This window comes from Lonchura striata, chromosome 17 (genome assembly GCF_050655825.1).
Source record: "Lonchura striata isolate lonStrDom1 chromosome 17, ASM5065582v1, whole genome shotgun sequence".
Taxonomy (NCBI): domain Eukaryota; kingdom Metazoa; phylum Chordata; class Aves; order Passeriformes; family Estrildidae; genus Lonchura; species Lonchura striata.
In genome coordinates, this window is record NC_140719.1 from 1,393,989 (window position 1) to 1,419,202 (window position 25,214).

Sequence of the window (25,214 nt, forward strand, 5' to 3'; positions counted from 1 at the left end):
CTGCAAAGCACAGGAATTCCTTCATAAGGGAAATAATGAATCACTGGACAGTTTAAACTTCAACCATTAAAGTCATGTCCTCAAAAGAACAAACAAAACATGTGCTGACTCTTTTGAACAGGAACTAATCTGCAAAGCCATTTTCTTCCTCTGCTACTTAACGACTTTCCTGGGGACAGAGCAGCCAAACACAGCCTGGCCTGGGCACCTGCAGCACCCAGCCAGGGTCAGACCTGCATAGAGGATCTGCTCCTCCCGGAGCGGCCGCTTCTCCCAGTTTGACAGCTGCTCTGTTTTATCCAGAGGCTTCCCCAGCACATGCTGCACCAGGAGGCTGAGTCCCTTCTCCGGCTGCCTGACCCCTCTCTGCTCATGGCTGTGCTCCGGGGACAGTCCATCGACCTTCCGGCTGTCCTTCCCCCACTGCAGCTGATGGAAACAAAAAGACAGAAACCACCTGGTTATGGAGCAGCTCCCAAACCACCTCCTGTTCCAGCTGCTGGGGCCAGGCACAGCCCTATCACATCCATATCATGCCTGTCATATTGAACCCCAGCCCTCAGACAAGGGCTGGGATGGCACGAGATAAAAACAGCGTTGGGTTATTTCTTTAACAAACACACACTTGCTGGAGAGAAATCTCTTCCATAGCCAAGGAAGGGAAAAATGGGCATTCTTGTATAGCCCTGCACCAGAGCAGCGGGGCTGGGATGAGGTTCCTTAGGGGTCTGCAGGGTGCTCACCATGCTGGAGGCTGCTGGTCTTCCACACAATAAAGGACCAGCAGTGGCAGTTCAGCACTTTTCTCCTCCTAGTCCCAGTGGGAAAAGGCATTCCTGTGACACCCTGGGCAGCCCTCTCTGCAGCTGCCATTTCTCAGCTTAAACTAAGGCAATGGCTGTTGGCAGCTATGTCAGCCCCTGCCGCATTTCCCAGGTTAAGCTATCAATCCCAGAGATCTGCTTCACCTCAACCCACAGCCTCAGAAACACTCTGTGCATTTTACCCATTAAAATGGTTGTGCTGAACATTTTTGCAGACTGCTGAAAGCTCCTGTGTGCAAATTCAGAGACAGCTGTGCTTCAGCTGACCAGAAATTCCTGTGCTGAACCCACCAGCAGCCCTCCTAGGAACATCAGAGTTCTGTACAAATCATTAACTCCACCATATCTGCTTCAATAATGCATGGCCTTGGAGTAGCAGAATTTCTACAAGAACTTTCTAAGTACAACTTGTGCTGAGAAACCTTGTCCTGGCTGAATGGAGCTGGGTCTCCAAGAGTTTTTCACAGCTTTTATAATGGCTATCAAAAAGCTGTCAGTATCACAAACTTTAACATTTTAGTTGATGAAAACAAAATATTTTTTCTGTGTTCCTTTACAGAATCCCAACACCTCAAACCATCTGGAGGAAATGGTCTCTTTACTCGTGCAGCCATCTCCCTGCCAATCCAGGATGCAAACAGGATTCAGGACAGTTACCAACAGGACATGCAGGAGACATAAATTCCCACATCTCCATGTGTTTATCCTTACTTGTTTGTCCACTGCAAGAAGATCCACCACACCTTGCATTTGCTTCTCTGTGTCTTTCAGAGTAGAACATGTGGCTGCAAGGCTGCTGAGGTCTCCAGACATCCCATAGCCTGGAGACAAAAAAGCTCAAATCACACAGGTAGGAAAACTCAAATCACGCTTAATGCACTGCAGCTTCTTCTAGTTCTTCTTCTCACTGCAGCTTCTTCTAGAATCAAAATGGTGACAAAATATTTATAAGCATTGGTGGGAAGACTGTTCAAACAGGGAACAAGGATGGGTCATATCTCTGGTGTTCCCAAGAGACACTCTTGCAGATCAAGGGAAAAGAGAGGTGCGTGAACAATGCTGAGTTTAAGATCAATTTACTTAAAATCAGGGAAAGGTATTTGTTAATTTGTCTTTGAAATCCAGGTTTAGCAGCTCCTGATAAAAGCCTCCAAAAACCATGTATGGTAATTCAGAGATCTCTGGTGTCCAGCACAGCAGCTCTGGGACAGGGACAGCACACCCGGACAGCTCTGCCCACCAGAATCACCTGAGCCACTGAAGGCTGGGTGTCAGCTGGGGATTAGTACAGAGCTAGGACAATCCCAAGTCTGAGAGTGCAAGTTATATCAGGAATCCTGGATCTGATCTGAAATGGGGAGATAGAAGGGCAGGGACTTGTGTCAGATTGGAGATCAGGAAAGGTTCTTCCCCCAGAGGTGCTGGCACTGCCCAGGCTGCCCAGGGAATGGGCACGGCCCCGAGGCTGCCAGAGCTCCAGGAGCCTTTGGCCAGCGCTGCCAGGGATGCCCAGGGTGGGATTTTGGGGGTCTGGGCAGGGACGGGGCTGGGCTGGGTGATCCTGGTGGGTCACTTCCAGCTCAAGATTTTCTGTGGTTCTCTCATCCTGTATTTCTATCACTCCCAGTTACAATAGTCACTCTTTCTTGGCCTGGCAGTGCCTGAACACTCCGGGCTACAAAAACTGGTTCCATGGCAAGTGGATTTAGGGAATGACAACACCAAGAAAAAATGGGGTGCTGTTCACACTTTGTTCCCAAACTCTTACTTCACTAAGAGAACACAAGGTTAGGGACAAAGATGCTTCCCTGTCACTAAAAGAAATCTCTGATCTACATGTTTATTGCTAATGCAGGTTTAATGTTTTATTGTTTAATGCAGGATCTAGGAATGACAAAGGTGACAAAACAGGTGGTGTGAAGTCCCGAGGTGGGGAAGAGAGAGGGGTGTTACCTAGTTTAGTGATGGTTGCATCTGAATAGAGCATCTGGATGAAATGGGGAAGCTTCTCCTTTTCCCCCTCAGCCTCAGCTTGCTCGAGGAGCTGCGGCAGGTCCAACAGGAACACCTCATCCTTCAGTGCAAGCTGCAGGAGGGCGACACGGGGCTTCCCCACCATGCCAAAGGAAGGCTTCCACTCCATGTCCACACCAACGACCTGCCCAGGCTGCAACAAAGACACTTTCTGCACCCAGAGCCTGTCTGTGCTTGAGAGGAGCCTGGAGAATCTGTCCAGGATATTAGCATTTCCTCCCCAGCACCAGCAGCTCTTTCTGCAAACTGCCACAGACACAGAGAACTCTCATAGCACCTGCGCTGCCCAGGGAAACCTTACCTGGCACAATTCCTAACACCTTCCCCAAACCAGACCAGCTTAAAGGAGCAGCTGTTCATGGCTTGGGGAGGTAGGCAGTGGATGGCAGTGGCCACATCCAACTATGTGTCTCAGCCTGACATGGAGTTCCAGCTCCCTGACCCTGCCAGGCCAATCCCAGGTAACACTCACCTGCAGCACCTTCTCCCAGCACTGCAGCATCTCCTCCCATGTCTGCAGAAAGTGAATATTTTCCCGTGGAATAGGAAGCTGGTAATAATCCTTCTTCTTACTGGCCTCATAATTATCTGCTTTTGTAACCTTTTCTACCCTGAACAGAATCAGATGCAACAGTTTGAATCCATGGAAAGCCAGAAGGAAATCCTGGATTGGAGCAAGAGGGTTAAGTTTTACTCCCCTTATTTCACCCTGACCCTCTCTTTCCCCATGACACAGTTCTTTCCCAGAGAAAAGAAACTAATCAAAAAGATCCAGCTCCATTGGACAGATCACATAGTTCCGGATAGTCTCTCTCCCATAGAGACTTGAAATGGTTCATTATTTGGGAAACTATTAGTAGCCTTATGTTTGGGAGGCTATGTGCCCAATTTTGCAGCAGAGCAGCTCTCCCTGCTCAAACACTCTTTCCTGTGGGTTTGTGTGCATGGGGAAGTCAATATTTGTGTAAAATATTTAATGAAGGTGTGCAGCCTCAGATCTCCAGGAATATTCTCACCTGCAAAGCTCAGGAGCCCTGTGTGGTATGACCAGAGACAGATGATGTCATTTATATGCTGGTGCCACCTTGTTGTGTGCAGTGTGAACTCCCTCTGGGAACCTGTGGCTGTGTTACTCAATAGGCAGGGCAGCCAGACTGTTTTATGGGGTTTCATGGTTCTGCTGACTTTATAGCAGCTACCACAGCAGGTATCATGACTGAATGAGTAAACTGCAGTACAAAGGGGTTTATTCATCCATCCCAGCTCCTCACGCAGGGCAAAGCACACCCTCACCTGCCTTCCCTCCACAACACAGGATTCCCACAGCACAGGGATGTAGTGATGGGGTTTATATCTGGATGCACAGTCTGTGGCTCAGCCACACACTTGTAATCACCCCTTTGTGTTTTGAGGACTTATCCCTTATGGAAAAACCTCCTGGCTCCCAACTGGTGGCTGCTGTGGCTTCAGGAGGGATGAGGAGGAGAGCAGGTCTGGCAGTGCTTTGGAGCGAGGCAGGAGCATATCCAAGACAGACAAGAGTTTCCTGTGCTCCAAAAAAGCTGTGGACCCTCTGGAGAAGTGTTTTGAGGGTGATTACATCTGTGTTGTATTTCCTGAGGTGACACAGTGCTTGAACAAGTGCAGATCTGCGTGAGGAGAAAGAGCAGATCCACAAAACCAGGATCCCTGAACATAAACTGTTCAAGGCCATCTTCCCAAAATCATCAGCATTAAAAAGTAATAATTAGTAAAACTCTGACAGATCTGCAATCACCTCAGTAAAATAGATGAGTATTTGCATTGTTGATCTGGCAGAAGAAAATGTAAGAACCCTCAGCATCATGAAGGAAATCTCACAGAGCTTCTGTGTACTCAGGATGAGTTTAAAATGCCCTTTTCATGGACATTTCCAGGCTTATGACAAACAAATGCAGTGTGTGCAGGGCCACAATGGGATCCAAGTATATGGAGGAAGTCTTTGCAAACTTCTGTCCCCATGGACACATCACGGCAGACAATTTTAAGCAAACATACAGTGTTTGTATGAAAAGCAATCTGCATGGAAAAGGCATCAAACAGGAGATTTACCTGTCCTGGATGTGCAGCTGCTGAAGCTCCTCAGCCACAGGCTGAGGCAGCATCTCGGGGGGCACCCGGCAGCGCTGCGCCCAGCGCGCCGCCCCGCGCGCGTCGCAGTGCCGCAGCAGCGACTGCACCAAGTGCTCCTGGAGCCACCGGTTCTCCCCAACTGTGCTCTGCAAGGGCAGGGGGGAGGGCAGACTGTCAGTGCAACTTCCATCATGGGGGCTTCTCCTCCTCCCAGGAGGCAACCTCGCTGTAAAAACCTTATTCCTTATGTCTAGTGTGAATCTCCCCTACTTTAGTTTAAAACCATCAGCTCAAGTTCTGTTGCGACAGGTCCTGCTAAAAACTCTGTCCCCATCTTTTTTATTGGCCCCCTTTAAGTACTGAAAGGTCTCCTTGGAGCCTTCTCCAGGTGAGCACCCCCAGCTCTCCCAGCCTGTCTCCAGAGCAGAGGGGCTCCAGACCCTGGAGCATCTTCTTGGGATGGCTTTCTTAGGATAGACATTCCCTATCTCTCCAGGGCAGATGGTGGTTTGGAGACTCCTCCATCCTTGGAAGTATTTGCATGGATTGTTGCGATTGCCAGTCATCCCTAGGTGATTATGGATGGGATTGCCAGTCATCCATAGGGCAGGGAGGGCACACCAGCAAAGCTTTCCTGAGTGGTGTTCAGAGCCAGGAAAAGGCTGCCATCACCCTCCAGCCTCCGGCCCCCAGTGCTGTTAGATGGGGGCTCCAGGACCCCCAGCACCAGGCACAGCCATGGGTGGAGCCCAGGCTGGCTGTGGTGGCACCTGCACTGGAACTCAGCTGGATGAAATGTGCAAGTCCCACATCCAGCTGGGGTGAACAATGATTGCATAAAGAAGTTCTTCCCTCTGTGTCTGTTCAAGGCCCCGAGAAGGTGAGAACTGGATCACTGCTTTGGGACAAACGCACTCTCAGGTGTCACTGTGCCACTCCCTGTGTTCACATCTGCAAACAGGGAGGGCACTTTAGGACATTCCCTGCTCCCAGCTGTTCCCTGAAGGAAGGGAAGTGCCTTGGCTCACTCCAGAGCCTGGGGACACCAGCACAAACTCACACTGCCTATGGTTTAAACCCAGAGCCCAGCTCTGGCAGGAGCATGGCACAGTGCCCACCCTGGCAGGGGTCAGCAGCCACTTGCAAGGGGCAGTGACAGTTGATGACAGCTGGATGCACTAGAGCTCTTCTGCCTTGTCCACCTCTGGGAGGTGCAGGTGTAAGAGGAAATACAAACACACTAACACCCGAGGGGCACACCAGCTTCCTCACCTCCTCCCCATCCAGCCCACATGTGCTGCAAACATCCTGGAGCCACCACAGCCACATAGTAACTTCTCATCTCTGACCTAGTCATGGATCTGCCCTTGAAGTTAATACTGTCAAGAAAACTGCTAAAACAAGCTGAATCCCTATATGGTGGCCCAGGACCTGTAGCTCTAGGACTGGCACTACAAACAAGAATTTCAGAGGAGTAAAATGCTCAGATCTGCACTGGAAGTCCGTCCCCACCCTGCCCACGCAGCTGCCATCTGCCCTGTGTGCCCATCCCCACTGCACAAGGGCCCAAGCCTGTTCCCAGGCACCTTGCTCCCTCTGCCCAGCATGTAGGAACAGCTCCCAGCTGGGTGGGAGGCTGTGGCTGTGGGGCCTCATTCCTCACATTCCTTCAGTAACTAAAAGGTGAGAATTTGTCTTCAAAGTAGACACAGAGATCAGGAAACAAATCTGTTGATGGCCCCAAGGTAAAAAGGAAGGGAAACAGAAAGCCAAGGAGAAAAAAAGAATGACCCCCACCCAGAGGTGCAGAAGGGGGCAGAGGCTCAGAACAGCTTGGAGGGATCTGGCACCCCAGGTAACAGCAGCCTGCTCACAAAAACTGCTGCCTCAGCATTCTGTCTGCACCCGGGGACTCTGTCAAGTGCCAAACCACAGCTCTTCTCACGGGTATCTGGAGGTACAGTTTTACTGCTGTTCCCAAGGGGCTGGGGGCACAGCAGGAGCCAGGGGGTGCAGGTCAGGGGTCCAGCGGCTCCCCAGGGGCTCAGGTACAGTGGGGAAGGGGCAGGGCAGGAAAAGGACAGGACACATTCCCCTGCTCATGCTTCTTGCCCTCTACATTTCCCCTGGCCATGCCAGTCCTGACCTTTGTGCCTCTGTCCCCTCTTTGCCTTATGTGACTGAGCTCAGCCAAGCACTGAACATGTGAAGAAGGGCTGAGTTAAACCTCCTGCACATCTGCCAAGCCACTTCTCAGAGTCCTTTCCAAAAAGAACATATTTTCTTACTAACATTGCAGAGTAATTCCCTCTTCTTGCTCCCCCTGTGTCCATCCTATTGTCTTCCTGTCTTTTTTCTAAAACACAAACTCTTTGGTGTTGGAGCTCTCTTCAGTTCACCCAGAGTCAATTCTTAATAAATCTCATTGTGGCAGCTATATTTCTGGAAATAATGAGGTGCAGATTTTTTTAATATTCTTTTAATGATAACAGATTTCTTCTTTCAACCACAAAAAACAACTCTGTAAAGAAGGTTAATCTCTCCAGAGATATCCCCTCTTGCATTCTGAAACAGAAAATAGCTTTGTTCGTTTTTTTACTGAAAAAAAGAAAAAACCAACATTGCTCTAAAGGGGAAAGGCTTCCACCGCAACAGCTCTGCAAGAGGCAAGAATGTGGAAACTTTGGCCCCAGAGATGTGGGCACAGATGCAGAGAGCAATGTTTCACCAGGGATGACATTTCATGTGCTTTGCAGTCAGTAAATGAACGTTTCTCAAGAGGAAACTGGCACGGGTGTTCTGATCAACATCAGCAACACCTCCAAGCAGGAAAAGATTCTGTAGGGTATGAGGCTTGTTTACATCCCTCTTGGAATTCTAGACATATCATACATTCTTTAATCCATAGGAGCACACAGAAACCCCTGACACCAACAATAACCCATGATTAAAGCTTTCCACAGTGATGGCTGCAGATTTCCTACCCGTAAATCCTGTTCTCACTGCCAAGTCTTCACAAAGCTCACACCAACCCCACAGGGCAAGCTCAGCAATGTCCTGACCTTAACCCATCAACCATTTCTCCATTGGTACCAATAATTTTGAAACCAAATATCCAATATCTCCCTTAGAAATCACCCTATCCAACTCTAGATCAGTTTTATCTGTATGTGTTAAGCTGCATTTCAGTCCCAGCCAATTCTGCCTTTTGCCTCAACATCTTTTCCCAAAGAGGGACGTTATTCACACCACTGACATTGGCTATTTGCAGAGTCAGATTTTAATTTAACTTTTGAATGTCTTGGCCAATTTCCCCTGTTTTCAAGTGCTTCCAGAACCAACAAAATCCCCTCCTGCTGGTGTAGAGAAAATGTCAAGGAGAATATTTTAGAGTCAGCAATTTTAAAAGGGGGAAAAAGAAAGCCAGACTTGAAAAGGACAAACCTCTGTCAGCAGTGGAGGGCACTGACAGCAATGTTGAGTTGCCTGTGGTGTGGCAGGTACAGACACCTGTGCTGAAACATTCCTTAAACATGCCACTGTGGTACTGTCACTGCAACTTTATTGAATTTGTGCTCGAGGTTTCTGTTTCCAAGTTTCCATCATTTGTGCTGCATGGGGAGATGCTGCACTGTCACCATCAGATGTCACTGAAGGGAACTCCTTGAAGCGTAAGGGTGGAGCTGGGACCCTCAGAGCCAGCTCAGACCAGGGCCACAGCCTGTTCTCTAAGAGGAGGGGGATCTTCTCTTCTGGAGAGCCTAAAGATATCCTGGAATCCCAGAATGGTTTGGGTTGGAAGGGATCTTAAAGTTCCAACTCCCCTGCCATGGCAGGGACACCTCCCACTGTCCCAGGCTGCTCCAAGCCCTGTCCAGCCTGGCCTTGGGCACTGCCAGGGATCCAGGGGCAGCCACAGCTGCTCTGGGCACCCTGTGCCAGGGCCTGCCCACCCTCACAGGGGAGAATTTCTCCCTAACATCTAATATAACCCTGCCCTCCTTCAGCTTAAGGCCATTTCCCCATGTCTTGTCACTGCCTGTCCAGGTAAAGTCCCTCTCCCTCTTTCCCATAAACCCCCTTCAAGTCACAGCAGGCCACAATAAGGTGTCCCTGGAGCTTTTGTTCCTTGGGCTGGACACCCCCAACCCTGCCAGCCTGGCTTCAGGGCAGAGGGGCTCCAGACCATCTCTGTGGCCTTTTCTGGGCTCTCCAACAGGTCAATGCCTTTGTGGTGCTGAAGACCCCAGAGCTGGACACTGTCCTCCACGTGGGGTCTCACAAGGACACGGTGGAGGGAGGAAATCCTCTCCCTTGGATAAAAGAGGCCAATTTTCCCTCCAGTCTGTCCTGAGCAAGGTTTCTGTGGAAGCAGCAGTCCCTCGGCCATGGCCACCACCCACAGCCAGAGGCTGAGAACGCCCTGAGAACAGGCAGCTCTCTCACCATTTGAGCTGCTCTCTCCCAGGCACTGGGCACTCATCTGTGAACTGCAGGAGAGCAGAGGAGGCTGCAGGGAGAGCCCCGCCGGCGGCTCTCGGACAGCGCCCAGCGGGCACTGCCGCAGCCCCTGCCCCGCTGGGCAGCCATTCCCTCAGCAGAGTGGCCCAGGCCTGATCCTCTGCAGAGCTCCGGCCCCGCGGCTCCCGGGGCACCCTCAACTCATGGGCACCCTCAGCTCCCCGGGGCACCCTCGGCTCCCAGGGCACCCTCAGCTCATGGGCACCCTCGGCTCCCCGGGGCACCCTCAGCTCCCAGGGCACCCTCAGCTCCCGGGGCACCCTCAGCTCATGAGCACCCTCAACTCATGGGCACCCTCGGCTTCCCGGGGCACCCTCAGCTCATGGGCACCCTCGGCTCCCCGGGGCACCCTCAGCTCCCGGGGCACCCTCAGTTCCCCGGGCACCCTCGGCTTCCCGGGGCACCCTCAGCTCCCGGGGCACCCTCAGCTCCCGGGGCACCCTCAGTTCCCCGGGCACCCTCGGCTTCCCGGGGCACCCTCAGCTCCCGGGGCACCCTCGGCTCCCCGGGGCACCCTCAGCTCCCGGGGCACCCTCAGTTCCCCGGGCACCCTCGGCTCCACGGGGCACCCTCAGCTCCCAGGGCACCCTCGGCTCCCCGGGGCACCCTCGGCTCCCGGGGCACCCTCAGCTCCCGGGGCACCCTCAGCTCATGGGCACCCTCGGCTCCACGGGGCACCCTCGGCTCATGGACACCCTCAGCTCCCGGGGCACCCTCAGCTCATGGGCACCCTCGGCTCATGGACACCCTCAGCTCCCCGGGCACCCTTGGCTCCCCGGGGCACCCTCAGCTCCCGGGGCACCCTCAGCTCATGGGCACCCTCAGCTCCCGGGGCACCCTCGGCTCCACGGGGCACCCTCGGCTCCCCGGGGCACCCTCAGCTCCCGGGGCACCCTCAGCTCCCCGGGCACCCTTGGCTCCCCGGGGCACCCTCAGCTCCCGGGGCACCCTCAGCTTCCTGGGGCACCCTCAGCTCCCAGGGCACCCTCAGCTCCCGGGGCACCCTCAGCTCCCCGGGGCACCCTCAGCTCCCGGGCCACGTTCAGGCCCGGGGAGGTGGTACAGGTGTCTGCACCACCTCGCTCCTCTGTGGATCTGGATGCTCAGTAGCCAGGGCCCCCCTGCCTCTTCCAAAAGGCAATTCTGAGGAGTCTAACTTAGGATATCACTGCCAGGGATCAAGGCAAAGGCAACTCTTAAAGTCAGCTTGCCTCTTGTACTGGGGCTCCTCACAGGGAGCTGATTGTTCTTGGCAACCTGGAGGAAGCTGCTGGTTTGTGGTGAGCAGCTGAACAATATTGTGTGACAGGATGCATCTGCTCCATGTTCCTGTGTGCCTCACACAACCACGGCCAAGTGGCAGCCAGAAGAGTCACACCACGCTTCTCTGGTAAAGCTCACCCCCACAGGGGCTTTACAGGTCCCTTCCAACCCAAACCATGCTGGGATTCCATGAGATGGTCACTGGGTTGGAGCACGTGGGGAGGCTGAGGGAGCAGGGCTTGTTCAGCATAGGAAACTCCTGGCTGGATGTAGGGAAATATAATCCCCCTCTTCAGTTTTATTGGGGGGACCATAGACAAGATGGAGTCAGATCCTCCCAGAAATTCCAGCCAGGCCAAAAAGTAAAAAAATGGGACAGTGAGAATGGCTAAGCACTGCAATGGGCCCAGCAGGGCAGTGGAACCAGGCAGGGCACGTCAACACCTTGTCCCACAAAGCTGGCCCTGCTCTGAGCAGAAGTACAGAGATGAGCTCTCAGAGAAGAGCTAATTTCAAACTGAAATGAGGCTCTGATTGTGTGATTAGCAGTGCCCTGCATTCCCCAGGCTCCTCTCCACACAGATGGGCGGCTTCTTGCAGCAGCTGCTGCTTTCAAGTCCCAAGCACCTCCCGGGCAAAGAACACCCAAGATCTCATTTACCCAGAATACAGGATGGTCCTGATCATACTCAACAATAGTACATAGAGATCCAAATACATTTCCTGCACTGGGATTCTTCCCAAATTTTTGTCAGGCAGCCCCCAAGGGAAGCAATTAATTTTCAACAGATTAAGTCATCATGTCTCCAAAATCTGCTCTGGCTGTCACAGATGTGAGCAGGTACAGAGCAGAAGGAAAGAACCAATGCAGCTTTCAGAGGCAGATCTGGAGAGAGAGTACTTTCAAAAAACACTGAGCAAGAGGTTGAGACATTTCCTTCAGCATATTGTTGGACATCCTCCATGGGCCTTCAGGCAGCTCACAGAGCCACAGAACAGATGAACCTGCTGCTGGCAGCAGCTCCACAGGGCATGGACTCTTCCCTCCACAGAGATGAAAGGCTCCAAACAGGATGTTTCACTGAAGTGAATCTGGAATGATCATTCCCAGATTTCACTTCAGTAGCTTCACCAGTGGATAGTAATGTTTCTCGGCTGGACAAAGCAAAAACCCAAACAGAAATGGAGGACCATGGAATGTCCTGAGCTGGGGGAGACCCATGAGAACCACACAAACACTCCACGAACCCCACCCTGGGCATCCCTGGCAGCGCTGGCCTAAGGCTCCTGGAGCTCTGGCAGCCTCGGGGCCGTGCCCATTTCCTGGGGAGCCTGGGCAGTGCCAGCACCTCTGGGGGAAGAACCTTTCCCTGATCTCCAACCAAAAACATCCCAATAGATATTTAACAGGTTTAAGAGGGAAGGTGCAATACTGTACAGGGACATTGCTCCCATGTGCCCAAGGAACCATCTGGCACATAATCCCCCAGACACTTCAGGGCAGGCTTCTGGATTAAGAGGGCACCATGGTCCATCTGTGAGATAGCAAAGCTCATCCTGATGCTGGATACCTCTGCCCACTGACTGAAAATACTGTCCTAGAAAATCAGCTCTTACTGCCCATTTGGCCACTGTTGCTGCACAGAAGGTTTCAAGGAAGGGATCTTGTCCCATTGCTCCTGTCACTGCAGACTTCAGACAGATCCCCAGAGGAAGGCAGCCTGAGACCAGTCAGCAATGCCACTTGTCTTTGGGGCCACTGATCAATTCCTGGTCTTGTTCAGCAGTGTCAGCATAGCCTGTGGGGACTTTCCCAGATCATAACCTCTTACTTTAACCCATAATTAACTCATTTTCCTCAATTACATCCCACAGCTTCAAATATGCTGATACACAAAATCACAACTCACCTGCAACACTTGTTATCCCCTCCACTTAGCTGGTCAGGGAATGGCACAGGTGTAGCTCTGCAATAAGCGGTAGTGTCCAACAAACCCCATTAAATTAACCTTTGTTTGAAGAGAAAAGAACTGTATGACATCCATAACCCCTCCCAAAATACAATTACATAGCAAATAGACTAAGGTAACTTTATCCTACTTGCTTTTTCAGATATTTCTTTTCCCTTCTCTTCTGTGTGAAGTCTATCTTGAGGGTCTGTGCTTCCTCCTGAAATCTTCTCACAACCACTGCAGAGGCACCTTCTGAATTCCAACCTAACCCTGGCCCCAGAGCTGTTGAATATTATTCATCCTATGGATCAGCAAAGGACCAAGGACTTGGTCTGAATACAGAAGGCACAGATTCTTGATATGCTTCCAGATTTCTCACACCTCGGTCCCACGATGGCAGGCTGGAGATATTTTCTGGGAGCGCTCCAGCACTTGACAAGACTGAAGATGAATGAGGATGGGGAAATTGGCCAAACTCTTTCAGAGCAGAGTACCGTGTTACTTATCACAGTAGATGCTTTGTCTAAGCCAAATGACACAGTGCATTGAAGACAAACTGGCAACCCTTATCTTCCCAGTGTATTTTGAAGTAGCATTTATCTCCCTGCCTTTTGTCATCGTGTCACACACACACACATGAATGAAGTGTCACGGGGCCAATGGCAAATCCTGCTCTCCAGTTTAAGGAAGTGGAGGCTCCCATCGTGTACTGGGTGACCTGCACTGCTGCTGAGCCTCACTGAGCCTGAGCCTCCTTTCTCTGGGCTTTCCAGCCTCAGAAGGTTTTTACAATCTAGGCACTTCCATAAATGTTCTACAGAAGTCACCATCCCAGAACTCTACTCTGGTTTGTATCCTGGAGCACAGAAGCTTGCACAAGGAAAATACAGCTCTCTGCTAAGCTCTGGGGCTGCCTGAAGGGTGCATATCCAATCTGAGCATTCCAAATTCCAGCTTAGCAGCAGCCTGTGACATCAACTTGTGCTACAGGATCTGTCTGCAGGAATTCCACAGAGTGAGGAATTCCATGTGCTGCCAGAGCTGGGCCCACTGTGGGGACAGGGACAGGGCCCTGCAGCTCCGCGTCACTGCGGAGCTGCCAGAGCTGCAGGTGTGTGAAGGAGTGAAACCACTGCCTCTGTCCTTCTGCTGGGACCTGAACTCACAGGGTGACACCTCCTCTGCTAGTCAGGATGTGCTGAGCTGAGGTCACTCCAATGCACTCTTGGTTGGTTTGGAGCCCTGGCATTAACCCTAAAGAGCTAAACCAGTGTGCACTTAACCCACCAATAGCTCCAGTAAGTGTTCCTATATCCAGTCACATACATAATGAGAATCCATAGGCTCAATTTAGGAAAAAACTCTCCTCTTTTCTATTTAGGAAAGCCTTCAAAGTAAATAAGAAAATCCTGACAATGGAAATACTTGCTCAGGAGCGCAAACTCTTCCCATCATTAGGGTATGGAAAAGAGAGGCCCAAGAGACAAACAGAGATTATCACTGATTTCTGTTTTGCCATGCCCAAACCTCCCTGGCTCAGAGCCAAAGCAATAATCAGTATCTGTGCAAGATCTTTCCCAAAAGCAAAGCTTGGCAGTTGATTTTTCTCTACTTTAATCTCTTTTGCTACACTTCAGCTCCTGGTGGTTTTTGTTCTGAAGGAGAAATGCTTGAGAGGGTTGACTGAATGAACCCTGAAATTCACACCCTGGCAAATTGGACTGATTTCCTAAATCCATAATTACAACATTCCTCAGAGATATGCATTCTTTCAGAGTGAACAAGGGAAGATTGGTTTCCTGTTTCTTCCCATTTACATGACTTCTCCGTCAAGAGGAACTTTTTTGTTTCTAAACAATCCTCTGTTTATGTGGTTCTCTTTTTGGCAGGGAACTGGGGAACTAATCGTGCCTAAAAGTATAATACAGCCAAACTATCAATTGCCAGCAGCCTGATTATCTGTGTGCAAGGCAGCTGATTTGCACAGGCTTTAGAAGCCAATATCTATCAGTGAGCGCTCAGACAGGGACCGATGGATTACAGAGGGTTTAAATAATCTGGGATGATTATTGAATGGCTGGATCATTTTACTGCTGGCTGGGTAAGATGGGCAGAGAGGGTCTGTGTGTGTGTGTGTGAAGGCTGAAAACTTAGTGATACTGGCCAAACTGAGCCCCCACACCTGCACAGCCCCAGCTCACAGCAGCTCCCTCGGGGCAAGGGCCTTGTGGGGCTCCTGCCATGGGGCTGCAGGTAAGAACTGGCTCCCACCTGCAAACAGACTACATGCAGAGCCCTTGTCTGCTTTGGTTTTTATCAGTGAATCCATCCTCTCCTTCTGTGCAACCCTGGGAAGCAGGCAAGCTCCATGTCCCATCTTCTCCCCTGCCTTTCCCTATTTGGCCGGACAGGCCAGTGTCGGGGTTCTTGACAGGGCACCCTTGGTCCTGGAGCAAAAGCAACATGAGGATTTGCCTATTTGAAATGAGCCTGCCTTCGTTTTTACTCTGTGGAATACAAACAGGAGCTTTGGTTGTTCAGCTGGCTGAGAAGAGAAGGCTCTGGGGAGACCTTGTTGTGGCCCTTTGGTACCTGAAGGGAGCTTATGGAAAAGACAGAGTGACTTTATACAGAGGCAGTGACAGGGTGAGGTGGAACAGTTTTAAAGGAAGATTTTTATTAGATATTAGGCAGAAATTCTTCCCTGTGCTGCCCCTGGATCCCTGGGAGTGTCCAAGACCAGGCTGGCCAGGGCTTGGAACAACCTAGGATAGTGGAAGGTGTCCCTGCCCAAGGCAAGGGGGTTTGAACCAGATGATTTTTAAAGTCCCTTCCAACTCAAACCAGTCTAGGATTCTGTGACTTTTACGATGTATTTGCTGCAGTTTGCAGTCACTAACAGGTATCCTGGACACCACTCCTGATGCTGATACGTTCCACACATTTCTATAAGATTTTTGCATGATCATCATTCCTGTATAGTTCCCTACCCCTAGGATGCTTTTCTCACTTGGCAGAACTAAACCTCCCCCAGCACACCCCAGTGGAGTTGAACAGCTCACTGATGCTGTAAACTCCTTAATCTAACCCTGACCTCTCAACCTACAGCCATAAGCCAATTAGTTCTTCTTTATACCATACCAAATCTCCTTCTGATGAAGCTGTGCAGCCAGTGAATGCCTGCTAGTGACAGAAATGTAATTATAGTGCTTAGCAGCACACTGGCCCTGGCTGGTGGCAGGGTCAGAATGTTTCTCTAACACACCAAAACAATTTAAAGGAGATTTTTTTCTCCCCAGTGTGTTCTCTCCAGTTTCCTCTCTTCACTCTCTCCAGTACTTAATTAGTTTGCACATTAAGGCTGTTTGGCCATCAATTTTAAGACTGAAGTACTGAGCTTTCCAAGGATCCTTTGCCAGTCTATCCCTGAAGCAGAATCGACACCCAACTCTGTCAATCCCCAGCTGGGTCCTGTAGATCCAGATGTCAGGGACTGATTTTCTAAAGTTATTGAACAAACACATCTTACATCACTCCAGAGAAATTTTAGCTGACTTTTAGAATTATTTTTGACAATTTGGTAGATTGGACAGCAAATTATGGTGGTTTTTCTTGGCTTCTTTGTACCTACTGTAATATTACACCAGAATTCATCAGCACCTTTGTGCTTAACCACAATTTATTTATCTAGCAATGGCTGGATTTGTTATAAATAAAACTACTACAATTACAGTAGACACACCAGCCCTCCAGGTCTCACAGAGAATTAATACAGCCTAAGCCATGCAGGAAGTAGTTGGAAGTGTTTACATTTAACTGTACACGTCACCCTTTGACAGACTCTTCCTTAGCTGGGGAGGCTCGGAACACACTGCATGTTTGGCTTTTCCTGTGTGCTTCTCCCACAGAAGCTGGGGATTTGTTCAATGCAAAGTTCCCATTTCTTTTAGCCTAGCAATGCAAACCTCATTAGTACAGGTGCACATTTGCCTGCTCTCTCCTGAGAGCAGAACGCAGCTGCAGAACTGAATCACAGTCACGGAATCAGAATATCCTGAGCTGGAAGGGAACCACAAGGATCACTGAGTCCAGCTCCTGGAATTACGGAATGCTGTTCCTGAGATGGCCACAGACATGCCTGTTCTCTGCATCAGCCCCATCAGTGATCCTTTTGCTTCCCAGTAACTGGTGTTATTTCAGCCTCCAATCAATATATGACCCCATGACAAACTGACCTGAAAAATGGAAGGAGATTGATACTTTGCCTCCCACTTTTCCTCCTACTACAAACTCTAGTTTGTCCATGGTTTAATATTCCCTTTAAAGCATGCTGTGGCTGTGTCTCCCCAGAGACCCCCAACAAGAATAGTGAATCCAAAGAAAATGGCACAGGGAAAAAGCAGAATGAGCATCAAAGCACTGTTGCCCCCACTGAGCTCCTGCCAGTCCCTGAACAGGGGACAAAGCACAGGGAGAGGAATAGAAGGAGAAATAAGAGCTACAAGTGGACACTGAGGGAAGAAAGGCTGCCAGTTTTGACCTGAAACAAAGCAATTCCCCCAGACCTGACTTCCCAAGAGAGACAGCAGACCTGAAACCTGTCACTAGTCCAGGTATAAACACCAGCTGTTCTGCAAAGGGGAAAAGGGAAAGAAAAATCAAACCTTCTCTTTTCTGTGGTGGCAGCTGTTAGGGAGCTGCTTAAAGCTGTGGAAAGATAAATGAAATTCTCTTGCAGATGGTTGAACTGGCAAACTGCAGCCAAAACCAGACCAGGAGCAGCTCCTGCATATTCACACACACCCCCATACTGGGAGCTGCTGGGCTCCAGTGGCTCAGCACCTCAGCACAAGCACTGGTGGTGGGAGCATGACATTTATTTCAGCTGATGATTCCTCCATGAGACTTCTAAGGCCAGAAGGAACAAAACAGTCATCCACTGGTTTGATTTCCTGCTAAAGAAGTCCATAAGTACTAACAGGGGACTCCATATGTTGGCTGGTTAAACTCGTTTGGGTTTCCACTTTCCAGGAAAAGAGCCAGTCTGGGTTTGACATTTGAGTGATGAAATCCATCCCACCCCTGAATAAACACTTCACTCCAACCAAAGGGAAAGACAATTTTGTATGCAGCCTTATACTGAGAGACATGCCACTTATTAATCACCTCCAGAGCATCGTTCCCATCTGCACAGCACACACTGCTTCATTCCCTGTGGATATTCAGTTCCTCACACTGCACACACTGCACTCAAACCAATTGAAAAATTTCCTTAAACTCAGGGGTTCCAGGGAAGAACAGTGGATGGAGGTACTTGCAAAGTGATCTTTTTGACTCCTTGTCCTTATTCAAGACGCCCCAGAGCAGGACTCCTGGCTATGTGTTCTGGCCACAAAAAGAACCTTTGAAAAAATAAATGGTGTTCTGCTCTTTAAAACCCCTTTAAAAATTCCCTCCTTGAGTGTAACAGCTATTACATTTTATTCCAGAGGTAGCTGTGTTTTAATTTAGGTCAAAATTGTTCTGTACAGAAAGAATCTTGGCATCAGCCACTGCAATTTAGAAATTAATTAGTCAAATAAATAAGATTACATCAACTCCTTGCTGCAGTGTAAGGTAATTTACACCTGTTAAGTACCAGGAATTGTCAATATTTTTCCAATGTATTGCACAGAAAGAAGGACAGATTTCTGAATTTTGTCTGTAAGCAGCATAACAACCCTTGAACTGTAGTGGAACTGGAGTTCTGCATTTCCTAGGAATTACCAGCATCTGACCCCTACTCACCCAGAAAAGGAGCTGGCACTGTCCTTGATTTTCATGGTCAGAATTTTTAAAATAAATAAGTTATCTCACTGTCCCAGCTGGAGGAGGACAGAGATCAGCTGCAGGCTCTCCCTGTTCAGAACACAGGAAACAGCTGCCCCCAGAGCCCATCTCTGCATCCTCACAAGCCCAGAAGTGAGAGGAGCTGCAGGATAGGGGCCTGAGGAAAATGAGGGCACTTTTCTGGGATGTGCATCCCTGCACCCTCCTCTCAAACCATACACCAAGGTCAGAGTGGCCCTAAATAGTGCAGAATCAGAGAATTGTGGAGTGATTAAGGTAGAAAAAGTCCTCTAAGATTATCAAGTCCAACCATCAATGCAGTACCAACCACATTCACCACTAAGCCATGTCCTCAAGTGCCACATTTTTTGAACACTTCCAGGGATGGTGGCTCTATCACTGCCCTGGGCAGCCTGTTTCAGTGTTTTACAGCCCTTTCCATGAACATTTTTTCCTAATATCTAATCTGGACACTCTCTGGTGCATTTTGAGGCTGTTTCCTCTCATCCTCAGCAAGAGGCCCTTGCCTCCCAGGAGCACTCACAGAACAAGTGACATCTTTCCAAACAGCAGTGCTTTTCTGAGCACCAGATTTGGAAGGTTTTCAGATGTTTAATTTTGAGAAGTTAAGGGATAGTTTCCCTGTGCAAACACTAGCACAGAACAGTTTGGGATGTAGCAACAAAAAGCCCCTTGGCTTAAGGTCAATAAAAGTGAAACCCCCATTTCCACCCATTCCCTCTCCTGGACACCTCACAGTGGTTATAACACTGACAGTCCCAAATAAACCAATGAGTTTGAACCTGCCCAGTGCTGCTTCCAGTCACTGTCCCCAGCAAGAGCTGCAATGCTGGGCAGTGTCACCCAGTTCTGCTCCACAGGAGATGGAATTTCATTACAGGAAGGGCCAAACAAACAGATGAAGATTTCTTGGTATAACTTCTTTGTATGTTTGAGATAACATTTTAAACTGAGCTGGCACTGATCAGCCCAGCTGAGTCTACAAGACCTCCAAAACACGGTGAGAAAACAGCACTGAGAGCAGAGCAGCAGAATCATCCTACATCCAAGTTCTCCGTCAAACTGGGACATTTCAGGTCACCAAAACACAGGTGTCCAGTGCTGTTTGAGATGTTGTGGTGCTCCAACTGCCCTCTGAGACAGAAGTGTCCCTCAGCAGGGCCCCTGTCATGCTGCCAACCTCCTGCAAGTGTCTCAGACACAGTGTGGCACCTAAACCCTGCCAGAGGTGACACCAGAGTTACTCCTCTACCATGCTTCTCATTGATATCACAGTTCCATGGATGTTTACTTTTTGAAAGCCTGGCATGGAGAAACTCCTTCCATAGAGAACCTCCTTCCATGAAGAAAATCCTTCCATGCTTTTTAGTGATTTTGTCCTACAGAATGTCCAGGGGAGCACCTGCCCTCCACAGCCCCTCTTGCTGCTAGCCCGCAGTTGCTGGCAGGACCACTCTGAACACATCTGAGCAGAGCCACAGACCAGCTGTGCTGGGCTTGCTCTGCCCAACTCGACCTTCTTTGTGCAGCTGCTGAGGCCAGGACAAACACAAAGCATGCCAAAACAGCACCACAAGGGCACACAGGAAGCAGACAGGAGCCTCATGCCCTGCCTCTTTCTCCCTGCCTGTCTACCATCAATATCCTGCCCAGTTCCCCTTCTTGTGAGGACAGGCACTGCCTGTGTTCCAGCAGCCAGGATCCCTTAGGAAGGGAATGAAGAGCAAGCAGCTGGCACTGGGCACAGAGTTCTTCCCTTCCCTCTGCCCTCCAGGCATCTCCTCGTGGAGAAGCTGCTGCAAGGGGCAGCTCTCCTGGCTGGCCAGCCTGCAGCAGCCACTGGGGATGAGGGCAGCCTTCTAAGGGCATGAAGAGGTTTGGGCCCCTCTCCTTCCCCTCCTGCCTCCTCTGCCATCCCTGCCTGCACACTGGCTCAGCCACTGGGCACTGGCAGGCAGAGGGGGCAAAACCACTTTGCTACAGGGCTGGAAACAGGTTTTATTGGCCCCACAATTAACTCCTGAGTTTCTGCCATTTATAGGAGCCATTCCCAGCATCACACCTGGGATTCATTCCACAGAGCAGGAACAGGAAAAATCTTTACTTGTACTGTCCAGGGTGAACAAAAGAAAATCTCAGTCCCAAAATGTCACTGGCCTGCAATGGCAAGCTCCAAGCAAGGACAGTACCACCTTCCTCAGAGTTCCTGGTATCTCTATAAATCCTGGTATCTTTGCCTATATAACCACTGGAGCTAGCCATATCAATATAATTTATGTCTTTTTTTTTTTTTTTTTTATGGCTGCAGCAAAGAATTTGAAAAAATAAAAGAAATTGAAAACAATCCCATGAAGTTCAACCTCTTTGAATTTCAAATTGAAAAAAGAATCCAAAAATGATCCAATAATTCTGTCTGAGAGTCTGTCACTGTGGAGTCTTCTGGGAGTTTTTTCTATTCCTCCAGATGACCAGAGGTCACATTGTGTCTCATCCTCTGCCTCCAGTCCTTAATAGTGCCTGACCAGGCAAAGCTTGTGAGATCCAAACTTTATGTGAGCCTCAGGTAAACACAGGTATGGGACACACAGCACAAATGTGAGGGCTCCTCAGCTCCACAAGGAACCTAAGGAATTTTTTTGGTCAAACGTGTCAGGTCATAGGTAAAGCTCTAACCTTTTGTGAAGCTGTTGCCCAGAGCAGCTGTGGCTGCCCCTGGATCCCTGGCAGTGCCCAAGGCCAGGGTGGATGGTGCTTGGAGAAATCTGGGATATTGAAAAGTGTCCCTGCCCATGGCAGGGGGTGGCACTGGATGGACTTCTAGGTCCCTCCCAACCCAAACCAGTCTGGGATCTTGTGATTCTGTGAAGCTCTGTGTGAACTTTGAGCTATTCCCTCCCGTAAAGTCCAACCCTTCAAAACCAATAAACTCCTAGACAATGTTAGTTTTTGCACTGAAAACCAAAACTTGCTCAAAGATCCTTCCTTTATTCCCTCCTCTCCCTGCCAGCAGCAGCCACCAGTGTGCACAGGTTGTTATTTCAACTTCCTGCAGATGCACAGGTACAGATTCCCATCACTTTCAACTGATGCCAAAGACAGGGATCTGTGATAGCACCGAGTCAGGCTGATAACAGGCAAGTTTCAGCACCACTCGGCTGATAATTACACACTTGTGAAAAATACACCAGTTGGCAAGAAGCAGGAAATACAGAGCTTGCAATCCTTTGGAAAGGAAGACAACCCTCTGCCCCAGTGCAGCATGCAGCTCTGTGCTCTCAGGGCTTACCAGGCACCACACATGCTCTCCCCAGAGATCTCCTGAGCCTCCTGTCTCCAGAGGGGGGAACTGGGGAGATTTATCCCACACTCCAGCATCAGCAGAGACCCCTTCCCCACACACACCAAAGCTCATCCCGATGAGAGAATGATGGAATCTCCTGAGTGGAAGAGACCCACAGGGATCAGTGTCCAGCCCCTGGAGCTGCATGGAAGAACCCAGCAGTCCTCTTGCTTTGCTGGTATATCTAAACAATGCTGGAGCCCTCAGATCATCAGCCTGTTACCACACAGAGCCCATGCTGACCCTTCAGATGGATTTTCAGAAATCCCTAATGACTGCAGAATTTAGCCTGAGAGGAGTCACAGAACAGGAGCAAACACTCACCATGGGGCTGCAATTCCATGGACACATAAATAACCAATGCTGGTTTATCACCATGGAATTTCATGCTGTTTCATTGTTACATTTGTATTTATTGCAGGATCAGGGCAGTGAATTTTAAATTAATGTCTCATATAGGTAGAAATACCAGGAACAAGAAATCATGAAAGTCTGATTTCACAATGACTAGTGAGCTTTATGCTTACTCTTAAAACACAAAACTAAGTCTATTATGGGATAACTATTTCATTAGATTGTTAATACTGAATATGCATGTGAGTATGTGTGTACAAGTATTTATTTCCACATAAGTATAAGCTCTTTCTTGCATGAAATGAGCATAGTTAGTATAGAAGGCCCAGCAAAAAAAAAAAAAAAAAAAAAAACCAAAAACCAAAACCAAATCGTATCATGATTGCCTGAACTTTTTTGTTTATACACCAAGAAAAACCTACCCTGCTCCCTTCTCCTTGTGCTGTTAAAATTACTTGTGTCCTGTAGCATAAGACAGAGAGGTCACAACATCAGTCACCTGTTGAAAATGGCCTGAGCATGCTCAGGGAGTCGATCATTTATCCCAGTTTCCTCACACACCTTGCTAGCTGCTGAGGTACAGCCTCCTTTCCCCCTTCGACATCACTAATCAATGTAAATACTTGTAGGGTTCACTTACAAGTAAGTGCAGGGAAGTAAAATAATATACTTGATAATCTTATCTAAATCACAGAATCACAGAGCCATGGCATATCCTGAGCTGGAAGGGACCCACAAAGATCATCCAGTGCAGCCCCTGGCCCTGGACAGACAACCCAACAATCCCACCCTGTGCATCCATGAGAGATTTGTCCAAACATTCTAGTTTGGCTCCAGACAAAAGAAAGCATTTTCAAAGATATTAAAGGAGTTAAAATACAAGTGTTCTCCCTTGCCCTTCCCTGCATTTGCTTTCAAAGTGTTGAGAAAGTGCAGACAGAACTGTGATAGCAGGACTACAACATCCAGAGCTGGATATGCTAAAACATCTTCAAATAACCACCAAGCAAATAAACCTGTGAAATCCACACTCACCTCAATGTGGTCTGCCCAATTCTCCTCAGTCATGGTTTTCTGAAAAGACAAAATCACTGCTGAGCCATCTTAGGAAAGGGGGGAAATGTTCCATGCAGCAAACTAGAAATGAAAATCTTTCATTGTCCCCACTGGCATCACCTATGACCAAGGAATGCAAACTGGGACACAAAGGACACCTCGGCTCCTCAGAGTCTCCAGCTGGGGCACGGCAGAACACAGCCTGGATGAGGGAACTCTTACACCACAGCACATGAAGCATAAAAATTCCTGTGCAGTTTGTGCCCAGACTGTTCACCTCTCCAGCCATGGGGAGCCATCCTGAGGGCTCCAGCCAAGGGAGGGATTTCGGGGGTCATCTGCAAGGCTGAGCCTTCAGAATATAAAAATACAATTTTTCTCAATAGCCAAATCATGAAAAATCCTCTGGCATCATGAGGTCTGGGAAAGGAAACTGATAAGCTAATATTCCCATTCTAATGCAGTTCAGAGCCAAACCTGGGGAGAAACTAAGGAAGGGACCTGCTCTCCACTCTGCCAAGAACTGCATGAGACCCACCATGAGTCTCACCCCAGAGCTGGCAGAGGAAACAGGGAGTGTCAGTGTCACTTTTATGGAAAGCTACAAGAGCAAACAGGGAGCAAGAGCCTCAAATAAAACAGCTTTGAGATATCCAAGCATGTAATTTAAATAGTACTGAGATAAAGGAGACATTTAACCAGAGCTCAGACACAGCTGAGGAATGGTAAACAGAGAGCACCAAAGAGCTATCAGAAGAAGGGACTGTGTCCAGAAACATCTGCCAAATGTACCTTAATGGAATTAACTGGCCAACTTGGATACTTTAAAGCAAGCACATTCTCCAAAACAAAGGAAGTGGAAGGCCAGAGAAAGCAGAACACCAGATCATGAATCCATTCTCTCTGCTAAACAAATACACCTGGAGAAATGCTCTGGGCTCCCTCTGTGGATGACCAAGCTCCCCACAGTGATGTCATCCACCATTAAAGCTCTGAGATGCAGGAGGCTGAAATGCTCCATCCTCCCCAGCTCCTCTGGCAGTGGGTTTGGAAGGCAGCAAAGACAGATCAGAGGCTTCCCTGATGGACTGGGAGGGCTTGGGAGCAGAACTTGAAAAAAAACTTGATCATAAACTATCAATACATTTTGATTATCTCAATTAAGTTATTAAAAATGTAAATGCAATAAAAATCCTCATTCCTCACACACAACACAGCACATACCTCAACAAATCTCTTGTAAAAGAGGTATTTCAGGGTTCTCAAGTGCTGCTGATTTATGACATTAGGGCAGAGAGCTGAAAGAAGGAAAAAGACATTTAAGTACGCAGCATTTCCTGGAAGTTTTACTGTCTAGACATTACACTTTTCCTTCCCCAGTGTCAGACTGGGTTTGTGGAAGGCAGGATGCCCTCACACTTGGAACAATGAGGGACAGACTCATACACTGTCAGCTTATCTCAACTATAAACTGTTATTTACACTTTCATCTGTGATTAGCAATGCTAATTCTTGGGTCTGATATCTGCTTCCACCACCCCTGAGCGATAAGATCTACTCCCTGGTTCAATATGCTCCACAGTCAATGACTTCACACCTTTAATTAGGCAGCATCCTCACATGGGCACCGCCTCAGTCTCTAGAGGCTGCATTCTTTCGGGTTTAATTGGACCTGTGTTGTTAATTCATTCAAGCAGTTGTGAACAGCTCACTCAGGATGTAAACTTGTGGCTGAAGTTTATCCGATAAAACACAGATCCATGAAAGAGGCTCCACATCCTCACAAAGAGGGTGGGGAATACTGCTTTGCTGAGCTAGCAAGCCACAGTTGTTATTATTTTTATTGCTGTCAGCTTCATTAGATATGGCTCATTACAACTGCAAAACCCAAGATGTTCACACAGCACC

The 25,214-nt window shown here is 49.0% G+C and overlaps 1 protein-coding gene across 12 annotated transcripts in view; it reads right to left on the bottom strand.

Annotated features, from left to right (window-relative positions):
- Positions 1-25,214, bottom strand: part of EXD3 (exonuclease 3'-5' domain containing 3) — a 250,668-nt gene that overhangs the window by 125,571 nt on the left and 99,883 nt on the right. For 11 of the 12 annotated variants that reach the window (XM_085593681.1, XM_085593676.1, XM_085593674.1 and 8 more), the window contains 7 exons: positions 24,531-24,604; positions 23,286-23,324; positions 4,950-5,116; positions 3,331-3,469; positions 2,778-2,991; positions 1,536-1,645; positions 234-429 (listed from right to left, as the gene is read on the bottom strand). In XM_085593681.1, the coding sequence (XP_085449807.1) occupies positions 234-429; positions 1,536-1,645; positions 2,778-2,991; positions 3,331-3,469; positions 4,950-5,116; positions 23,286-23,324; positions 24,531-24,604 (939 nt within the window). The remainder of the gene's footprint in view (positions 1-233; positions 430-1,535; positions 1,646-2,777; positions 2,992-3,330; positions 3,470-4,949; positions 5,117-23,285; positions 23,325-24,530; positions 24,605-25,214) is intronic. The other variant, XM_077787868.2, reaches the window with a different exon arrangement.